At 50.9% G+C, this 21459-nt stretch overlaps 1 protein-coding gene across 7 annotated transcripts; it reads right to left on the minus strand.

Moving 5' to 3' along the window:
- Positions 1 to 813: 813 nt before the first annotated feature.
- On the minus strand, positions 814 to 17608 carry MIER2 (MIER family member 2). Of its 7 annotated transcripts, XM_055805905.1 has the most exons (14): positions 17565 to 17607; positions 13777 to 13905; positions 13109 to 13196; positions 12425 to 12576; positions 11577 to 11702; positions 10776 to 10899; positions 10000 to 10109; positions 9257 to 9326; positions 7553 to 7719; positions 6905 to 6986; positions 6697 to 6791; positions 5768 to 5895; positions 4605 to 4741; positions 814 to 3752 (listed from the first exon to the last, which is right to left on the minus strand). In XM_055805905.1, the coding sequence occupies exons 4-14, from the start codon at positions 12566 to 12568 to the stop codon at positions 3277 to 3279; spliced, it is 1659 nt and encodes a 552-aa protein (XP_055661880.1). In that variant the 5' UTR covers positions 12569 to 12576; positions 13109 to 13196; positions 13777 to 13905; positions 17565 to 17607; the 3' UTR covers positions 814 to 3276. The 7 variants fall into 7 exon arrangements, with proteins under 7 accessions (XP_055661880.1, XP_055661878.1, XP_055661879.1 ...); XM_055805903.1 differs by lacking the exon at positions 13777 to 13905 and having other exon boundaries at positions 7553 to 7704; positions 17565 to 17602; XM_055805904.1 differs by lacking the exon at positions 13777 to 13905 and having other exon boundaries at positions 5792 to 5895; positions 17565 to 17602.
- Between the last annotated feature and the right edge of the window lie 3851 nt (positions 17609 to 21459).

Below are 21459 nucleotides of genomic sequence, written 5' to 3' on the forward strand. Positions count from 1 at the left end.
GCCGGAGAACAGAATTTACGGAGCATCTGACAAAACAGAGGGGCTTTGTGGTGAGGAACGAGCCTTCTCATGGAAACACGCAGCGCAGTTGCAGCAGGAACGTTGCTCTCGCCTCCAGGATGTTATTTCTGGCTGCAGCCAGTGAGACATGGAGTGCCCCCCCCCCCCCCAGTCACCACCGGCTCTCTGGAGGCTGCCAGGGTTTCAGAGGACTTGGGGCACCTGTGGGAGCGATGAAGGTGGTGTGGGAGGGAAAATGCAGCCAAAGAAGCTGGGCATCCTCCCAGGTGGTGATGGCAGCCCCGGTGCAGGGCACGGGAAGGCGGGCAGGGGCCAGGAGGGACCAAACCGCCCCCAGACCCCCGGGTCAGGAGGTGCAGCCCCAGGCGCGGCTCACGCAGTTTCGGGCCATGGGGAACACCAGCACGGCTCTGGCAGGAGGCAGGAGCTTGTCATGGTCCTGGGATGAAGCTCCTCACCGAGCAGAAGCAGCAGCAGGTCAGGTTCAGCTCCTGCACCAGGCTCTCAGCACCATTCCGACAGGCACCGTAGCACCTGAGGTGGGAGGACACAATCCTGCAGGGGTGCAGGGTCAGCATCCGGCTCAGCACCTCCTTAAGGATGAACCCCAGGCTGGCGTCAGCCACACACCCTGCCCTGGACATCCTCCCTCTCGGGGACCACGAATGCTCCTGGGCATCGCACCCCTGCCCCCCGCTAGTGATGCAGAAGGCTCACTGGGGGGGACAGAGTCAGACAGGAGGGGCGAGGACCCCTTTCCTTGCTTCTCCAAAACCAAGACAGGCTTCTGGCTCACTTTCAAATTAGGTTTTTAATTAAATAAATAACGGTGAGGGGTCTTCAAGGCAGTATCACTTCACAGTGTAGGGCTTGGGGGAGGGGAAGGGGGGAGGGGGGAAAAAAAAATCCAGCATTGGGAGCGGCTCAAAGTGAATGTGCTTTGTAAGAAGGAAAAAGAAAACCCCAGCAAAAAACCAAAACCAAGCCTCCTCCCCAAGTGACTCCCCCTCCCTGTCCCAGCCCTTTCCATCCCTCTCCCGTAAAGTTACATGGAAAAAGCGCCGCGCTCATGTTGAAAGACCCCATGCGAATCTGTAAACAACACTGAAGAACATAAATAAGAGAGATTTCTGCCTCCCCCGGCCTCCCCTCTCCTTTCGTTAGGGCTTGAAACAAACCAAAGGGGGGAAAAAAAAAAAAGAAAAAAAAAAAAGATGGTTTCAGGAAAACTAAGAATGTTCTTGGCTGATGGAAAGGAGATGCCAAGGCCTGGCCCTCCCTGGGAGGGCTGCCTGTGCTCTCACCCTGCCTCCTCTTCCCCTTTCAGCCAAGGAGCTTCCTCTCCCCCAGAAAAGGGGAATCACAGCCTGGGCAGTTCCACTATGGACCAGGCACTTGTATTTGCTTTCCGTTTCCAGCACCTGGGAGCAACTGGAGGGGAGATCTCCGGCTACCGCGTCTGGATGCCAAAGCAATGCCTGGCCAAGGCAGCCGCGCGTGGCTGGAGCTCAGCACCTCTCAGCAGAGCTGGCCAGGGACCGAAACAGCCCCCTGCTAATGCATGCAAAAGCCAGGTCTGGGGCTTTGAAGATGAGAGACGAGGTCTGATCCTGTCATCCCGTGAAGCTGCCCGACGCTGTCTCTGTGCTCCTGCTGCAGGGCTGAGCACAACTTCATAGGGCTGGGGAAAGAGGAGGACGCGGGCTAATGGTTTTATAGTCATCTTCCAAATCCACTGGCAGCAGAACCAACTGCAGGATCACAGCCCGGAGGCCTCTACCAAAACAAGCAAAATACCTCAACCCAAACCCCTTCCCAAATGCAGAAAATGGCTGGAGGAAGGGAACATCTGCATCAGAGCCTTGCCCAGCAAGTCAGCAGACAGCATGCCCTGCACGGAAAAAAGGGGAATGAGAACATGCGGATTTAAGCCAGTGGCAAACCCCAGACCTGGAACACACCCGGGAAGCGAAGCAGCTCCGGACTCCAGCACACCCACACACATGCCACTGTGGCGCTCTGCAGAGCAGCTGGCCACCTCGCTGCCATGGAAGCCACCCTTGTCACCTCCTTGAACATTGCTAATGGCAGTAAAGACACATTTTCCTCTCAGAAAACAGAGAGCTTTTTCTGTGATGCAGAAAGGGGCAGGGATGCCCAGGGACTGGCGTGCTCCCCTGCCTGGGGCTCCATGCTAGCCCTGGTGTCCTGGCCTTGGTGCCCTGGCAGCCGAGCAACCTCCTCCCACAGCTGACAAATTGTCTGAACAAGCTGTGGAGCGGCAGACATTTTCATCTGCGTTTTACCCTCCTGTACTGCTGCAGTCAGCAAGGCTCAAGTCGTTCACTGCCAGCAACAGAAGCGGCAGCACTGCACCACTGGGGCCAACATCACCGTGGGTCTAGAAACTCCCTTTCCTCCCCATGCTCCACAGCCCAGCACTACAAGGGAAGGCGAGGAGGACCTGAGCGCACCCAGTGCCGCTGCACCACGCAGAATCCCTTCCCCAAGACCTGCCTCTTCTGCCAAAGGGCTGGACCAGGCCACATCCCACCTGCAGCTGGTGGGAGAGCAGGCAGGAAGACATGTAGAGCAGCAAGAGGTTTGAAAACCGCAGTGTGCGTGCCTGTCACGGCCCACACCTCAGGAGTGCCCGGTAGCTGTTGGGAGGGGAACGGGGAGAACCACCTCTGTTGCAACACACTATCTGTGGGTGAAGTGCCAAGACTCCTCATCTTCCTTTGGCATCACCATGCCCATCTCTGCAGTTCAACTGCCCCACAGCCTCCGTGGACGGTGCTCCCTGTGGGTTTCCTAAGCTCTCGGACCTCCAGACTGCATCCTCAGTCCCAGCCCCAAAAGCACCAGTGATACATCCCTGCTGTTCTCCAAGCATCTCTGCACTCAGACTGTCCCACTGGGGCCAAGGGATGTCTCTCCCGTCCTGAGGCAGGGACTATTTAAACAGCCTGGCATTACCTGGGGTGACATGTGGTCAACAAAACAGGGGGTGATGAACCGCTCCCCCCCCCCCCCCCCCACTAAAGCCAGCCACCAGCTTTGCGTGATTGTGTCAGAACACACTGGAGCAGAAAGGTGTTTGGTTTCACTGCAGCCTTGGATCAAGGAGGATGGAAAGACAGATTCTGACCAACAGCTCCAAACTGTCCCTACGGAACAGCGGAAGTTCCAGGATTTGACTCAGTCAGGTCAAAGTCCTTGCTGGGTCTGTGACAAGTTTGTGACTGGAAATTCTCACTGTGACAAAGGCTCTGACCGAGCCACAGGTGCTGGGCAAGCCTGATGAGCAGTCAGAAAACTATTTACATCTCCAATGCCAATGAGGCCAAAATCTGTGACCGATAAGGACACTTGCGCAGGGGCCACCACTGCCTCTGGGTCTCTGTCCAAATCCACAGGGCCAGCAATTAAAGGCAAACCCTCATTAATGTCTGCAGGGAGAGTGAAGTCCATGGTTATCGTCTCACCAGAGCTCTGCAATGTCTCCTGCTTCTCTGCTAGTGCTGGTCCTGCCAGCGGCAAAGCGTAGAGCCCCGACTCCGAGGGGTTGACAGCATGTTGCGTGCAGGAAGCTGAGATGGCGCCTGAGGACGTCTCCTCCGTGGGGTCGAAGGAGCAATTTGTCTCGGAAGGAGTACTGCACTCATAGCCCTGCCCCGATTCACTCATGCTGCCCAGGCTGCAGACTGTGCTCTCCACGCTCAGGGGCTCTGCACACCGCGAAGGAGGGAAAGGTGGGAGATGGACAGACAGGGAAGAAGAAAGGGTAGGGGACAGCAAAGGAAAGAAAGCTCAAGTGAGTCCGTTGTGTACAAAACCAACCCAGCAGCCAGTTCAGTCTCACCCGATTACAACAGCATTTGTTTGACGGCACAAATGTTTCTTTATTATAGCAACCAAGATCCCTGCCAGCATGTACCAAAGAAAGGCAAGATGCAGACAGCAGATGGAAGGCCATCAGTGTTTCTATGGAAATCCAAGGAAATCTCACAGAGACACTCCAGGATAAGCCAAATCCCAAAACCTACCCCCTCATGCCAACAGCCCCTGGGAGATGCCTACACAAAGCCCTCATCTGCCGTAGGATGGTGAGGGAATGGAACCATTTCAGGCTCCCTGGGAGCCTTCTCACAGCCAGCTCTCTGCAGGCAGTTGGCAGGTACGGCCTGACTTCTGATGCCTTAAACCAGCCTCCAGAGGAGCTGCCTGTGTCTGCTGTGTCTGTGTGCGTTAGCGCATCGGAAGCGCCTAACTCAGGTGCCCGAAGTTAGCGCAAATCCTTTTGCTTTGGGAATGACTTAGGCCACCCCTCCAAACCCGAAGCAGGAATAACTGGTTTTAAGTCACTACTGGTCAATGTAAAGACAGACAAATCTCCTTTACTCACACCAAAATCTGCCCAGGGCTGGTTATTTGTCACAGGGCAGAGTGAGCACACTGGCAAGGTGCGGGGAGAAGAGCAACAGCAGGATAATGCCAACAGGAGAGAGGCAAAGGAGGGTCTGTGCCGCTGAGTAAGGGAGACCAGTTACCCCTGGGGCAAACAGAAGAAAGGCAGTTACCTGTGCTCTCTATTGCTATCTGATCTTGACCAAAGTGAGGATCCAGGCAGCCAGTTGCCGAGGGAATTGGCGGGGAGCTCCGAGAACGACTGGTGTTTTCTACTTCACCCCCATCCAAGTCATTGTCGGTGTAATCCCTGTGGGAAAAGACAGATAACACTGCCACCACCTGTTAAGCAGAGAGATGCAGGCAGAGAAAACTGACTGGGATTAAAACCCAGCAACAAATAAAGCAACAGGACTGTAGAGACCTCACTAGCACGAGCATCCATCCCTTCTCGCTCTGCAGAGCGCAATCTGGAGTTTGCTCGGAGGCGATCGCGGTTAACTCAGCGTGGTTAAAACCAGCCCATGATAAACCAGAATGGGCTCTGCAGCTTTCCAAAACAAAGAGCTCTAGCCCCCAGCTCTCTATGAGCCTCAGCCCCTTCCAAAGTGAAATAAATGGTCAAATGTTCTCCCCAGGGAACAGCCAGCTTCACAGAACGACTGCAGTGGGCTGTGACAATGTTAGTATGCCAGCACAGAGCAAGCGATGAAGAAAAATATCTTCCTGCCCTGGGGGGATTGGAGATTTCAGGTATTTCCCTGTCTTGCAACAGAATAATAATAAAAAAAAAAAACCAAAAAAAAAATATCTAAGATTCCATCTAATGTTTTTAATTGATTCAACTTAAATAATTCATTTTGACCTTTTAAAACATTCCAGTTTCAGCCTTTTCGAAAAGTATTTTCTGTAATTAGCACACATTTCAAGATGAAGAATTTGCCTCAAAGGGTGGCAGCAGGGCAATCAATTAATTCAGGTTCCAAACCACCAGAAATAAGTGTATTTTTGAACTTAAAAAGCTCCCTTCCCAAAACCTCCTTGAACTGAGTTACTTCTCAAGGTCAGCCCTGAATCCCTGAGAATGCATTTGTCTGAAACAAAACAGTATTTTCTGACACAAGGTAGTCCACATACGAGCAAATAATTGCTTTATCTTCCCTCCCCACACCGACAGTGTTTATGTTCTCAGAATATCCAGTGCACCCCTCCACGCTCCCACCCAAGAAACCTTCTAGAGCAGCAAGTGCAGTCTTTTAAGCGGAGGTGCTCTGCAGCAGGAATCTTCACTGGGAGGTTAATATTACTAATTTTAGTGTGAGAATATTCCACGCACGTGGCTCCAGGGTGGAGGACGTACTTCTTCCTTCCTAAACGAGTCTGCTGAGTGAAGTAGTCATAGCGCTCTGATTTTTTCCACATGTAGTAATACTCCACACACTCGCCCACTGACCGGGTGCGGACCTGAGGAGAAACATCAGTCAGAATGCCACGCGCCCAGGATGGAGCTCACGGAGCAAGGACTATTCTCCCATTTAATCAGCACAGAAAATTAAGTGCATTACAGAAATTTACAATGCTATGGACACATCTACACTGCGGAACAGAAGCACATACTGAGATTTCCAAGGTGGTAATCGGCCAGAGAAAGAACTCCCCATAGTGCACAGCTGTTCTTGCAGACCCCAGTGCAGGTTCACACACGGTGCGTTCGTGCAGGACCTTCCTGCGCTTCCAGTAGCACACTTAACATCAAGAGAGCAAACCTGCATCGGTTTTCACTGGCCAGCGTCAACATGCCCACAATTAATCAGCGGTAGAACTGGACTCTCTGGTTCGGACAACTCCCAGCACAGCAGCATATGTCCTGGGGCTCAGCTCTCCCTACAACAGCACCTTTCACTCTAGAGGACCCCAGGGGACTTTACAAAACATCCACATGCTCAACTCACTCATTCACAGAAGTACTGCAAGGGCTGAGAGTTTGGAAAGAACTTTTGAGACTCCAGAAAGGGCTAATCAGTAATTAACTGACATCACTCATGCAGGTCAGTGTTGTTTGTGACTTCTCTCACCTGGAAAATAAGGCAGAGCAGGGCAGTGAACAGCCCATCACCTGCGAGCATGAGTCAACACAAAGCCTGGGATTGGAACTCAACAGTCCTGAACTTCCTGCATTAGCCGAGGCTCAAAACATACCTCCAGTGCAAATGCACGTGCCTCCTTCCCCTTCTCTTAGTGGGATGCAGGGGTGAGCGTTCTTACCTTGTTTGCTTGGATAAGATGAAAGTTTTTCCCATGGACCCTGAAGCCATGTTCAAAATTTCTACATTCTTCCTCACTCCAGGCACAAAGCTCATCTATAGCAGAAAGAAACAAGAGTTGTAGGAGACGTACAGCATCGAAAAAGAGTTACGTGTGCCTTAATGTTTGGGGGAGAACCCAAATAAGGGGGAGGGGGTGTGTGTCTCACCTCTGATGACCTTCACATTGAACCGTAACCTCCGCAGTGCCTCTTCTGCATTGAAGTTGCATTTAACCAGTTCATACAAAGCCTAGGAAGCAGAAGAAAATTACTCACAGCACGTATCTGAGCGACACACCGCCAACCAACCCGCTCATGACTCATGTTTGTCTCTTAAAACTTATTTTTCCCAGGAGCCACTCTGCCACTAACCCCAGCTTGACTACGGGCATAGATTATTCCACTTTTCAAGGCACTGGGGATTACAAACCCTGGCCGTGAGAAGACGCAGCTCTACCAGCAGCTCTGCAGATTACAGGCGCGCCTCTGCGTTCCTGCAGACTTAGTGCGAGAATCTCGCCTGGCTAGCTCAAAGGAAACACGACTGCTCTGAAGTTCCTTAGCCAAATGTCTGATCTCTGCTGGCTTCGGAGAGGAATTAAGACAACGCTACAGAGGACAGATCCAAAAGGATGGTCCTGCTGCAAGCTCTGGCTCAGAGTCTGGGATATAGTACCTGTTCTCCACTTGCCTACTCTGTTACACGCTTTCTGCAAACATCTGTTACCGTGTTGGAAGAAGCTAGACAGGCCTATGGTCCGATCCACCACAGCCTTTCCCAGTCTTCCCAACAGGAAAGAAGCCTCCCCTGCCTACCTGCTCGTTGTCCTTCACCACCTCTCCTTCTGGCAGGCTGCTGCTAGACAGCTCATCCCATCGCCGCTTCACTGCGCGGTAGAGGAACTCTTCAACCTCTCTTTCGGGGAGTATGTTTGGGTCCCAAAGCAGCTGATCTTCATTCTCATAGGCTAACAGAAAAAGCACTGAAATAAGATAATCAAACAGAGAATTCTGCTGCTTTTGAGAAATGGTCTGCGTATACGGTGCATGGGAGAGACAGGAGGAGGGAGGGAATCTTTGCTTGGTACTCCAGCCTGGCACTAGAGATGACACTGTGAAGGTACTGCGTTTTCCCTCTTCGTTTTGCAAGCAGATAAGCTTAATACTCTTTATATCTCTTAGAGCCCTAAGCACAGGCTCAGCTTGCTTCCACTTCTTCAGAAGGGTCGGTTGACAACATTTTTGTTACCACGTTCTCTAAGATTGTTGCTTCGATTCATTAATCCTGGCAACTAAAAAGCCCTTGGTTCTGCAGTGTCTTTTCTAGCACACAGTAAATAAAAAGAAGGGGGAGGCGAAGACAGCTTTGAGCTACAACCCCCACCGAGGCTCAAGACCCTCTTCCTCCCTATTCTAGACACAAAACTAAGCAGCAGCAAGGCTGTCCCTCCCCTGTAATGCTCCTCCACGAGCTGCTCCACCCACCAGAATAGTAGGAGCACACTACATCACTACGTGATTTTTGTCCCTTTCAGCTTTCAGGGCTCTTACTCCGGCACACAACAATGCAGGGAGATGTTTAATAACAACACAGAAGAAAGCAAGATGACTCCACAGTAGAGAATAATCAGAAACGTTGATATGTCTCTATTTGGATAAAAATGTTGGCACCCTCTGTAGTTAACTTGTTTCTACAGGCAAGGGAACCAACTCTTCTGCCCTGTAGAATCACTAAAATCAGGTCAGAGGCACTACAGACATGGCATGAAAGACCCCCACCGGGATCTGCTGTCACTTTCCTCTCATTTCACGTTGATGCAAACATACAGGTTATCGAAATCGTGCGCTAAATCTGTGGCCTTCAGTACAGAAAGCTGACAGCACTGACGAAAGGTTGACAGCGAAAAGTTCTGAGAACTATATCGGGTAAACCTGAAACAGCACCTGCAAAACTAGTCACTTTTATCTCCTTTAACTAATTTGTTCAGTCTGTTAGGATAGAAGAACTAGGGAGGAAGCAAGTAATTTCTAAAGAAGGGGCTTTCTGTTAGCCACCTTCTTCAGAAACTCAACAAGCCAGTGTAGTCTTGCACTAGTTATTAGATGCAATCTGCAATCTCCATCTACTCTGCAGACATCCCATCAAATTGGAAACTGATCCGCTCCAGGGAGTACCGAATGAAAATAACTCCGGCTACTTCAGGGAGATGTCAGAGAAAAATAAATCAGAGTATCTCCAGAAGGTTATTCCTTCTCTCTGGCTCCAGTTGAGACCCTCTCCTCCAAACCTGTCACGCCAACCCAGTTTCCACGAAGTTTCTTAGCTTCGGTGGCTGCATTACTAGCCCTTTTCAACAGGCTACTTGAAAGCTAGCTCAGGTGTAGCGGTAAATCTTGGTGTCGGCACTGAGAGGTGCCGATCCTTAAGATACAGAGCAGAACTGATGAACCAGGGCTCCATCAAATGCCCAGGCTAGCAGCCTTACATCCAAACAAGATGGGTAAACCAGGTTGCCTTACCTTTTTCACCGTGCCTGTTTAAGTGGAGGATGGGAACAGTGGCTTGGTACTGAGGTCCAACCATGATCTCCTGAAATATCACCACAGAGAAGTGGGTAAATTGAAATGGAAAATGCTCCACGCAGGCACTGCGGTGTACTTCGTGATTTACTGACTACAACACCACGAGGCTGATTTATGTAGCGATAGTCCCCACCGTCACTATTGCTTCTAGGGAGCCCTGACTATTTTATAGGGTAACTAAGAAGATTTACTACCAACCAGATGATACTTCGGGGACCTTAGGCATTTACATAGTTTTAATGTTAAAGATATACGGCAAGCAGCTAAGGCTGGAGATAAAGAAATGCAGAAGCTCTCCAGCAACCTTCACAACCAGGATGAATTCGGAAGTCTGCTCCTCTCTTTTCTAAGATGGTTCGCCCTCAGTAAATCCTGCTGGGAATATTGCACAGCATTTCACCTTTACAGGGCTACAGGCTGCAGTTTTAATTTACCAAGGTACAACAGCATTTTCCATATCTGAAGCAGAAAATACTTTCAGACACAGATTTCAAGATCGTATTAAAAAAACCCCTTTTTTAACCCACATCTGCCACCACCTTCCACAAAACACAAGGCGCTGAGCAAAAGAAAATAAAGAAAATTTCTTAGGGAAATATCACAGTGCTTTGGTGTTATGCTTTCCTCAGACTCGGGCACATTGCATTAGCTGCCCTTCCCAACACACTCAGATCATTTACCTTCTTACACTCGTTAGACGGGATGGAATCCTCCTCTGAATCCTCAGCCATGGAGGAAGCACATGGAGATGAACAGGGCTCTTTGTCTTCATCGGCAAGGAAGTTGTTTGCTTTGTGGGAAAGGAAGAGATATGGAGTTATGATATGGGGTTTTTTCTATTGCTCCATGTTCCCTCTCCTTCCCTTCCTTTTCTCTCCTAAAGTTACTTTCAGCATGGTCCGTAGTGACAACTTACCCATATTTTAATTCTCTCCTTTTGCACAAAAGGATTTGCACACTTGCCACACAGGTGGTGTGGTCCAGCCTGGGGAGTTCAGGCTCCTTCATTTTGCAGGACAACAGAAGGAATAAGATCACTTCGTGCTGAGTCTTTCTCACGCACTTTGGCTTCCCGCATACCCCAGTATTTAGAAACTGCCACAATATCTCACACCACTAGTACTACTCAATTTATTCACTTCTAGAGATATCAGATCAGGTACTGATCTTTCTGGCTGCAATTATAGCAGGTAGCAAAACAATTCTTGCTTTCTCAACGTTACGAGTTACAGCTACAGACAACTCTCCCCCCATCCCACTGCTCATCTATGCTCTATCATGTCCAACCAACGCTTGTTAACACCACTGGTACCCAGGCTTCTTTGCAGCCCCCAGAAGGAAAGTGGCAAACCTGATGTCAGGAAACTAAGTGACAAAATGAAGAAAAACATTCTTGCCCTATCCTGCACACCGCATCTAAGTAAAAACCAGTTACTTAGAAATTAGTGACACATACAGCCAGGCTGGTTTGGGAAGAGGTCCGATGCATCGTGGGATGTGACGGATGGAGTCAGATCATCAGCTGAGGACTGTGTCTCCTCCTCTTCTTCCCCTGAAAGCAAATCCTTCGCTATTTGTTCCTTTTAACAACAACAAGAAAGTGAAAAATATTTTTAAATTAAAAAAAAAATATGAGGGGGGTGAGGCCTAGAGTAAAACATTTCTGGCCAAGGATGGTCACATCCACAGATCTCCTCACCCTCCCATAGTTTGTCCAAAGACAGATTCTCTCTTACATTCCCCACCACCCCTACATTATTTTCCCTAGAAGCCCTTCTACAAGTGTCAAAAGCAGCTTCTTATGGAAGCCAGAGAGAGGACAGGCAAGTGGCTGTTTCTGCAAAGCTCCACGTAGAGCAAGTATCTCAGAGATCCTGGAAGAAAAAAAAAAAAGCTTTCTAGACTTCAGCTAGAACAGGAGGAGCCATAGCTTCACCTGGGAAGATACAAACCCTCCCTGACTCTCCAAAGATCCACACCTACGTGCAAAGACTTGTAACCCAAGTTCCAGAAAGAGTTTTTACAGTGCTCTTTTTAAAGCAGTTACCCTTTCTCCAGTCTCCTCTAAACTCTCTCCATTCACATTTCTGCACCTGGTGTTCCTCCCCTGGACACCAGAACTAGGCAAGCCCCTTCCCTAGTCAGAACTAGTCAAACCCCACCTGAAAAGAGCTACTAGATGCCTTGAGCTCTAAGACAGCACAGTAACCTACAGCGCAGGCTAAGAGCGTACACCCAAGCAGACAGCTGCTCTTACCTTGTCCAGAGTCATATCTGGGAGATTTGGAGCAATATCATTGCTCTCGCTGTCCTGTTCCGAGATGGGATCAGATGCCTCATAGCCATAAAGTGCAAGCAGCTCCTCAAATGGCATTTCACTGCTCTGAGCGAGAGGAGGACAAAGCTTCATCAGGAACAGAACATTCACCAAGTACAGCGAACACAGAGGTATGCAGGGGCAGTCAAGGCATCTCTGCTCTTCTGGGGGCTCTGAACTGCCTCGGGTAATGCTGCATCATGAAGGAGGCATGGTCTGTCAGGACCTACCATAACCTGTTCTTCTCAAAGGTATGGAGAAGCCAGGAACTTTCACTCCAAAGCAATACAGTCAAGGGAATTTAAAAAATACATTTATTTTTTTACACTAGATTTCATGCTGGTGAAGAGACGCCAGACACAGACAAAGAAGCAAATCCCTACGTTAGTCTTGTGCCTGACCTGAAGAGACAGTCTCTGTCACCAAGAACACGCTTTGTGTTCCACCAAGGTCTCCATGGGACCACGCATGAGAGGACCCTATCACCTCATCTTTGCGGTTCCTCCAACTGTGAAACAGAGGCTGAACATACACCCAACAGCTGCTGGCTCTGCAGCAAGGTGAGTGAAGACCACCTCGTTAGAGTGGCTACTTGGCAGAGGAAGACTCCAAAATCTACTGCTGTCACCTGCTGTCAAAACCATTCCTTCCTACCCAAATGCAAACCTAAGGCTCGTCGCCAGCTCAGCAAGTCGGAGCTGCTCACAAAGATCTTTGGTACCAGTACTGTAAAAGCAAACAAGAAAATCCAGCAGGTCATTTCCCTTCCCCTCCCTCGCTGCCTTTACCTGAGAGGCACTGAGACTCTTCTCCAGCTCTTCTAAAGACTTCTGCTTCTCCTGAGTATCATCATCTTCTTCCCTTTCTTCCCGCACACCATAGTTCTGTGAAAGGATCTCTGCTAGGTTCAGTCGGTGATCAGCTGAGCCCATTGACACAACTGCAGGGATTAGAAGAAGTTGCATACTAGCACCACGCCAGATGAAATCTTCAGCTGCAACAAAGCTTGGGACGATCCCTTCTTGTGTGTGTGCAGTCACGATAAGCCAGAGGAAGAGATTAGGTGGGAAAGGAGTGAGAGGGGCTGGGGAACACAACTGAAAGAAGTCACTCCGTGAGCGCTAAATTGCAAAGCCTGGTTCTCTGCACATTCGAGTCCCACAGCTGACTGAAAGCTGAATCTGGAGGTTTTCTGAGCATTTGTGTGTCATAACACGTGAATGCACACTGCAGCCTTTCCTTCACCCGAGGCGTTTTTAGGATAATTACCCCTTGTTGCAAGAACGGGCAAACGGACACTTGTAGGAGCTTTGGCATCCTTAAGACTTTCCTCCTCTATCAAATGGCATGGGAATCCACCAACAGGTTTGGCAGATGTCAGAAGGAGAAGGGAACAGACAGGCTGATCCCAGGAGCCTTGTTTCCTCTGGAAACCAGACCAAGAAACGGAGGCATACTTAAACTGTGGCTACCTGCTGCACTCTGAAGGCCAGGCTCTCCGGGACATAGACTGCGGGCTGGGTATGGCACCACCCTCGGACTCTGCCTGCCAACCGAGGCCTTCAAGAAAAGAGAAAAATATGGCTGAGACAACTCTTCTTAAAAATGTAACATGCCTCCAGCCGCTTAACCCCACCAGCAAATGCAGTTAACTTCATTTCAAAGCAAAAGTTAACAAAACCCACAGAAGGCAGCATGAGAAAGTGTGCTGTGCAAAACCAGCTCTAGTCAAGCGTCTTTAACAACTCCTTCCTCCGGATTCATCGCCTTCCTCTCAGTCTCTAACTGCACACGGCGGTGTGTCCATTGTATCTATTTGATCTTCAAACACTCCACTAATTATTTATCCTCTCACCAGTTTAAGACCTCAGATTTTTACAGCTTACATCTTCACTTAAAAGAAGGACCTTGACCCTAAGCCATTACTCTAAATACACACATCACGCTCGCTGGAGGACAGCATTTTTATGAACTGACCCACCCTCTGGAGAGGCAATCAGAAGAAGCTGGCTTCTCCCAGGCTCAGAGGGTGAAACAAAGAAATTCAGAGCCGAGCAGGCAGTGAAGGAGGCTGGTAGGACTGCGAGCGGTACAGGCGAGGTGGGGAAGGGTGAGACAGGTAGACACTGAGAACAGGCACCTGCTTTCTGGCATTCAGTGCTTGGTCAGAAGTTCAGGCAGCAGTATGGGCTGAGGCTTGGAAAATAACCCAGAACATCTGCTGCTCCTTGGGCTGCTGTACATGGAAATGCTGTTCATCAAGTTCAGTCTAGGTAGGGAGCAAGCAGGTAATTAATGATTGCCTTTGGGTGACTGAAAGCATCCAACTGCAGAAGAAAATCATACTGTCAGTCCCCCTGTCACTAACAACGTCTTTTTACGATCCTCAGCCATGCACCATCACTCCTCACCCGCTCAGCGGGAGCCAGGACGTCTACAGTGCCTCAGTATGAGGCTCTTACAACTTCTTTAAGAAAACAGCTTCACATCACGATTTATCCTCTTAACAATAAAGCCAGCCCAGATTTTGGGTTCTAAGTTAGCACCTTCAGGTATTAACACATATATTGCAAAATCTGTAACGACTAGGGAGGCGGCTATTTTCTAGGTATAATTACCACAAAGATAATGGCTGGCCTGGAAGGCAGCAGAAGGTATTGCCATACAACAGAAGGACTGACAGGGAAGAAGGGGAAGGATCTGTGCAACAGCTGTGGAATTCTTGCTGCTTCCTCTACCAGGACCAGTGAAAAGAGGATGCCTCTAGTCCAACCAGCACACACGCTGCAATTCACCATCCCCGAGCGTCTGTTTATTAGCAGCAAGATAACCCCACTAGAGACCACTTTGTCTGGCTGCAGACAGAGCCCAGTGACCGTGCACATTAAAAGAAAAGGGAGGAGTTTACGGGACAACGAAAGAAGGGGATGAAAAGGATTTGGACAGCCTCCATTTTGAGGATGGTCATACTGGGAAACGGCTTCACAGCCTGGGGAAGTGTCAGTGCCCTTTTGCTGGGCTTTGCTGGAATGTGACCAAGTATAAAACTCTCTTGGGTAAATCCTTCCAAGCAAACAATCCCGGTTTCATGAAAAAAATACAGGTGTGGTCTACACTCACTCCCTCCAGTCTTGAGTGACCTGCAGAACTCTCTTTCCCAAGACAATGATCTATAAACTGATTGTGCCTCCTTCACACAGGGATCAATAAGGAGCTGCACGTAAAAGATTTTGAAAACGAAGACTGAAACTGTTAGCAGTGGATGGGCTGGCTTGAAAAGATGTCAAGAATACTTCAGGAATGATGAGATCTTATATTAATGACCAGGTGCTAAAATGAAGAGTAATAGTCAGCACAACAGGGTGACAATTCAGTAACTAAAGCACGAGTTTTATTTCCCTGAAGCAGTAATATAGCACTAGAGCAAGTGGGAACTGTTGTGAGCTGGAGTCACCACAAAATAACTAGCGCCCAGAAAGCTGGGCTGAGAAAAGAAGAAACAAGTGACTGACAAAGCAAACGGCTCATTTCACACCCAGATTTAAACATGTGTGAAACTAAACAATCCATCAAATTATTTACAAAGCCAGACAACCACAGGAACAAGAGTCAAAGTCAAAGGAGCAGGGGAGTAAGGCAGGTCTAGCTTAAAAATGTAAATGATGACAGAGAGAATATTCCTGATTACACTGCCTGCTGATGCCACATGATGTGAAGTTATTTGTTTGAAGGTGAGGTAGCTGCAGTCTGCCACTTCAAATCCAAATATCACACAGGACGCGGAAAATGCAACAGCATCACATGCCTCAGGACGCTTAAGGCACTACCAGACACCTCCAGATCAAGAATGGTTCCTGGCCAAGGTGTAGATGCTCTTATTGCTGGTGACAGTTTTGATCACCATGAAAGGTCACAGTGGTGAACTCCATTTATTTTGACAGTGCACCACAATGCTGGAAAACGGCTCCTATATCCATGGGCCATCTGAGCTTAATCTTGGGGTGCTGGGCATGGGGAACAGATTAAATTCCCAACAGTTTCCCAACAGCTGCTTTCCTTCCATTAGTCTCTGCTTCTCAGGGAAACGAGAATGAGCTATCTCTGAAAGATGAGAACAACCTTCCTCTCAAAAGTCACACAGAGGTTGACCAATTACTTTCACATTTGGATTTCTGGATGACTCCAGCACTCCCTCAAGTCTGAACTCAAGTTTTTGAGCATGTGGAACAAAGCAACGGCCACGTTTTAGAAAACACAGGCAGAGGAGGAGCCTGAGCCTTCTGTACCGACAAAGCTGTTTGCCAGCGCAAGGCAGACTGTGCTTGTCCAGAGAAAACCCTTCAGGCTGAAACCACTCTGGCAAGAAAGCAAGGAAAAAGAGAGGTTTCCCTTTCCACTGTTACTGCTTTGATAACTAACGTGGTTTCCTGAGCTAGTTTAACACATATTTCAGACTCGGCAAGAGAAGCGCTCCTTTGCCTTGTCCATATTACTTGACCTGGGTCTGTTTTCTACGAACTCCAGCTGTAGCCAGAGGGAAGTGGTATGGATGGGAGCAGGATGACAAGACACACAGGTCATCTCCCGCACTGCTCAGGAAAATCAGGGCCCCAATCACACGCTGTTGCAATGTCACAGTGGAGATACTTCCCATCTGCAAGGCAGTGACGGCTCCCAGATCCCCCCAGGATGAAGAGACCTGTGTAAGCAATGGCAACATGGTGCAGCGTGCCACGGCAGCACCTCAGCGCCTCATGTCAGCCCAACAACGTGCTGAGATAACGCTTCTTTACCGCGGCACAGACAAATGCAGCGTCCTCAGTGCTCCAGCAAAGGTAGAAGCAAAGACCAAAGCGTTCTGCATGGGAGGACAGGCAGCTGGATGGCATTCTTCTCATGTAAAATGCTTAAGTACCCGGTGAAATACCCTGAAAACAAAGCTGTGACCTCAAACAAGTTGTCTCAGCTAGCGGTATTCCAAGGTCCTGCCTCTGTCAATGTCTTCCCAGTGTCCTTTTTCCGCATCGTGGTCATCACAAGAATATCGTGATGGAAACAAACCTCCGATGTGCCACGACAACCGTTATGGCAGGACGGGGATATTTTGAAGATGCGGCAAGACATGATAGGGAATGGCATCACCAACCATAAGTGTGGTGGAGCAACGGCAGCAACATTTGGGCACAATACGCCAGGACAAACACAGCGTTGCAATGGGAGAGGCGGCACCAGAGCGCGACCCCCCTTGCCCGCCTTCCCCCTCAGCGAGGGGGTTCTCCCCATCCCAGCCATCCAGATAAACTGTTCCCGCTCCCTTCCCAGCCTGCTGCCATTCCCATGTTCCCAGTTTCTGTGCTCCCCGGCTGCCCAGGCCCTGTCACTTACCTCCAGCCCTCGCGGGCCCCTCTCCAGCGGCCCCTCTCCCCTCCGACCCCGGCCCCAGCGACTCCTCCGGAGTCTGTCGGACTCTGCTGTGCTGCAGCCCCAGGGGGTCCCGCTTGGTCCCCGGCTGCCGGCAGCCCCCCCAGTCCCGCCGTGCCCCCCGCCCAGCCCCCTGCCCAAAGCCCCTTCAAGCGCTTCCCCCGGCCGCGGCCCCTCCGCTGCCTGCTCCGGCGGGAGGGCAGAGCCGGTGCCGCTCCCCGGGCTCGGCCGCTGCCCCGCCAGCCCGCCCCAACTCTCCCGGCGGGTCCCGCCCAGGCTCCCCTTCCCCGGGCCGCCCGGCGCCCCTCGGCCCAAGCGCCCCCGCCCCGGTGGGCCCCGCTCAGGCGGCCCGCGCCGCCCCATTCACCCCGCGGCCGTAGGACCCCGGCCTTGGGCGGCCCCGGGCTGCCGGAGCCCGGCGGGCCCCCGGTGCGCCCGCCCGGCCGGGGGAAGGCGGGAGGAGAGGCCCGGCCCGGCCCGGCGCGACCCCGGCGGCGGCTCACTCACCTCCGCCATGGCCGAGCGCGAGCGGCGGAGGGGAGGGGGCGCGGGCCCCGGATGTGGCGGCAGCCCCTCATTGGCTGCGGCGCCGCGGGGGCGGGGCAGCGCCGGGGCGGGGCCGGGTCAGGGGGCGGGGGGCGGGGGTCAGGGGGCGCCGGCGGGGCCCGGGGCGGGGGCCGGAGGCCGGGCCGGGGTTCTTCCACCCCCCCGCCGGAGCCGCCGCCAAGGGCCGCTCCCGGGAGCCCGGGCGCAGCTGCCGTCGCCTCCCGGAGCCGCCCCGTGGAGCAGCGTGGAGGCGGAGGGGAGGTCGCCGCCGGCTCGCTCGGGCCCGGCGTGGCTGCGAAGGGCCGCAGAGCCCGAGCAAGTCAATACCCGGGCCCCGGGCCCGCCTTGCTGCGGAAAGGCTGTTACGGCTGAGATGGCGGGTGCCAGGCACCGGTGCCCTGGGAGCCCCCGGCGGGGACCCCTGTCCTCAGCCGCGGCACAGCCTACAGGAAAGCTGCCGTGCCAGGTCACACCACAGAAACACGGCCACATGTGTCAGAGGCCAAAATAACGCTCACGACCACAACCAGCACTTTCTTAACCCCCAAAGTTAATTGATCACAAAGGAAGAAACAAACCTCCAGCGACCCTTGATGAGCAACTTGTTGATAAGTCACCACATCTCAGTTAGTGGTCACAGATGAGGGAGCCTGGAGGTGGTCCCTGCCTTGCAAGAACCACCATGTAAACGGTCTCTCATGGTTCCTTGCTGTGGCTGCGCTCGGCGAACACCAGAGATGCACTCCTGGAAAGTTGCTTGATGTGTCTTTTCAGCCCCATTGAACTGATGATAAGCCACGTGCTTCCAGCCCGTGGTTCTCCAGCACGCTTTGTGCTTTGATGCCGCACATCTCCAGGGACTCCTGTCCCTCAGGCACCTGCAGCCAGCGGGCCAGCACTTTCTTCAAGGTGTGTGTTCCTCAAGGTGTCCATTAACGAGCTGCCCATGTGAGAGCAGCAGGACATTTGCCACCAAATCTCACCATTTGATCAAATCCGATAGATCATCGTTTAGCTCAAGCTGTTGCCTCTCTGGTGGCAACCAGATCTGCCTCTTGACAGCAGCGATCCGGCTGTGGAGCTGTGCCTGTGGAGGTTTTCTGAGTGCTCAGTTGCTGGGAGCAGCCTCCGCACCCCATGCCCTGGCAATTTGCTCTGTGTTGGGTTTCGCTCGCGCTTTTGAGCTCAGGAAGCAAAGTGTTATCAAGTGCTTCTGAAGTGGTGGTGGCCCTTGAGCTGAGAACCATAGCACTTCAACAGGCCTTTATTCCCTTGCACAGATCTGCCTCGTGCTTCTCAAAGGACTAACAAATTGCCCATGCTGTTTATTCAATTTAAAAAGTAACCTTGTCTCCAGCTTTCAGAGAAAGTTCAGCAAAACCTGCTGCTTTCTGCCTTGTTCCCAACAGTGCATCCAGGTGTTTTGTCACCACAGAAAGCAGAAAGGCCTGGATTTGGGGTCAAGACCTGCAGGGAGTGAACCACTCTGTGGCATGAATTTTCGGGCCCTCTGCCTGTTTGCAGTTTGCTCCAGGAGCTGTCTTGCTGGTCTGCTGCATACCCAGCATGATTGGGGAAGTGGTTCAGGTATAACTAGGGGGCTGGTTATCCACGGATCGCTGTGCCCGTCTCATGCACGCTCGGTACCCAAACCTGCGGGGACCACAGGCTGGCTGCGCAGGGTGGGCTCTTGCATGAATTCACGTTCCCACTTTGGTATTAGCTTTCCCTTGGTCTTGCAAAGCTCGCTTTGCTCTCCCCAACACTTGGAGGGAAGGATTCATTGCAGCAAATTTAATTCTTCATGACAATTGCCCGGCTCTACTCATTATGTGAGTGCTGTGCCAGGAGCTCGGCTCTACTGACCCGGAGCAGTGTCCATGCCAACTTCTGCTACTCTGTTTAGTGATTGCAGTGACAACTGCCAGGCTGAGTCTCTTCAAGCGGCTGTGCTTCCCTAAAGGAGTGGTGAAACGCTTTTCAGTCAACACTTCCATTGCCCGGTATGTTAATTTCTGTCCTCGGAGTTATCAGGCGCAGTGATTCTCCATCCTGCAGCCACCACCAGACTGAAGACAGCACGCAGCTTGTTCCTGGTGCTGGGCTGCAGAGCAGCTGGTGTGTAAGCAGAGGCAGCGCCACATCAGCACAGTAAATCAGACTTCTAACACCTGACATTCAGTATTTTGAAATTTTTGAAGGCCCTTAAAAGGCCTGAAGGGCATTGGAATACAGGGTAGCTTACACTCTCCGGGTTTGCAAGTGATTAGTCATGATGCTCCCACAGCATGACAAAACGTAGAAGGGTGGAGCGGCTTTGGCTGAATCCAGGGTCGATTTGCCTGCAAAATGAGGTGGACCTAGGTCTTGCCCTCCTTTCTCTCCTCTACCAGTGCTCTACCTGGTAAGCAATGCTGCTTCTAGGCAAAGCTTTACAGCCCTGAGACAAACAGCAAATACTTTTTCACCTGATATAGTTCAGCAAGGGGGTGTTTAGCCACAGGGGGTTGTAGATATAAAAAACTTTTACCTGGGTTCGAAAAGAAGTTTTGATAGGAAAAAAAAAAAAAAAAGTTTATCAGTACTGGGGGGAAAGAACTGACCCTTGCCTAGTTTATGTCTGAATGTGTCCTGCCACAAGGCAGGCATCTGCAGAGTGAAGGGTGGTCTAAATGCAGAGGAGGTGACAGGGGTACGTATGAGCTTTGGCTCTGAAGAAATACTTGGTTTCCCGTTGGCTGTGGCTGTTAACAAACAGAAGAGCAGCCTTTAACACTTAACAAAATACTTATGAATTAAGCTTCAGAGAAGCATCAGTTTTCATGAATGCTAGATGGAGCTGTGCTACTCGCAAATAACATACTAGTTTATGTTTTCAGACAAGTGTTTATACTTGTAAACCGTGCTAGCTCCTCAGGATCCACCAGTGAACTATTTATTGCACACATACACTTTACATGGTCCTTTTCCCAGTTAGTTAAGGCAGCCCATCCACCTGAGTAAAGCCAGCTGATAGGATGGGTGGGTTAGGGTGCCACGGCACGACTACAGAGTTCCCTTCTTGTACCTATTAGCCTTCCTCCCTCCCTTCCACTTCCAGTCACCACAACCCACAAATACAATTTATTTACAGTCAAAATACTTGTTATATAATAACCTCTGCAGCGCTCACACAAATACATGCAATAGCTACAGACGTAAGCAGGTACTTTTGTGCCTGATGGTTCTATCGACCACCGGTGCCTGAGAACCCTTTACAGACGTTAGGCTGGGCTCACGGACCCCATCTCGGTGGTCCCACCGGAGCAGCTCAGGAAGCACAGACCATTTCCCTTCCGAGCTTTCTTGGCCCGTGGATTGCACAGTTGATATCTTTTGATCCTGGCATCCTGCACATCAGGGCAGTACCCAGTAACAAGCGAGCAAGTCTCACTCTCGGCTTAACACCGACAGGTCTTAACTTGGGATTCCTGCTGACCCTGTGCTAACGATTCTCCTGTGGGGTAGGCATTTGCTCTTAATTGCAATGCAGTGATGAGCTTCCTGTGGGGAATGCCCCTGTGATGTTCAATACAATTATTACTGATCTTATCCCTCTCAGGGTTGACGATACCAGAGCCCAGATACAGCAACCTGGTCCAGTCCAAAAATTCATCTTTCCGACAGTGACAAGGTCTTGGAAAGACCTTGGAGCTGAGACCTCCTGTGTGAGGCTGAGGCCTCACTGTCCACAGCATCCAGAATTACCTGCATTTACATCCCAAATGGATCGTATTTTCTCTTCCCTCCTTCTTGCATCTATAACTTTCTAAATTCACCTTCAATACCCTCTTGACCAAGTATTGATTCTGTGACG

The sequence above is a fragment of the Falco peregrinus genome, chromosome 5 (assembly GCF_023634155.1).
Source record: "Falco peregrinus isolate bFalPer1 chromosome 5, bFalPer1.pri, whole genome shotgun sequence".
Taxonomy (NCBI): domain Eukaryota; kingdom Metazoa; phylum Chordata; class Aves; order Falconiformes; family Falconidae; genus Falco; species Falco peregrinus.

What these genes read in the sequence shown, in the direction of transcription:
- MIER2 (XM_055805902.1), bottom strand. An exon ending in CAATGTGAAGGTCATCAGAG is followed by an intron (nt 6,792 to 6,904) that starts GTGAGACACACA and finishes TTTCTGCTATAG; the next exon opens with ATGAGCTTTGTGCCTGGAGT. An exon ending in ATCTTATCCAAGCAAACAAG is followed by an intron (nt 5,896 to 6,696) that starts GTAAGAACGCTC and finishes GTTTCTCCTCAG; the next exon opens with GTCCGCACCCGGTCAGTGGG.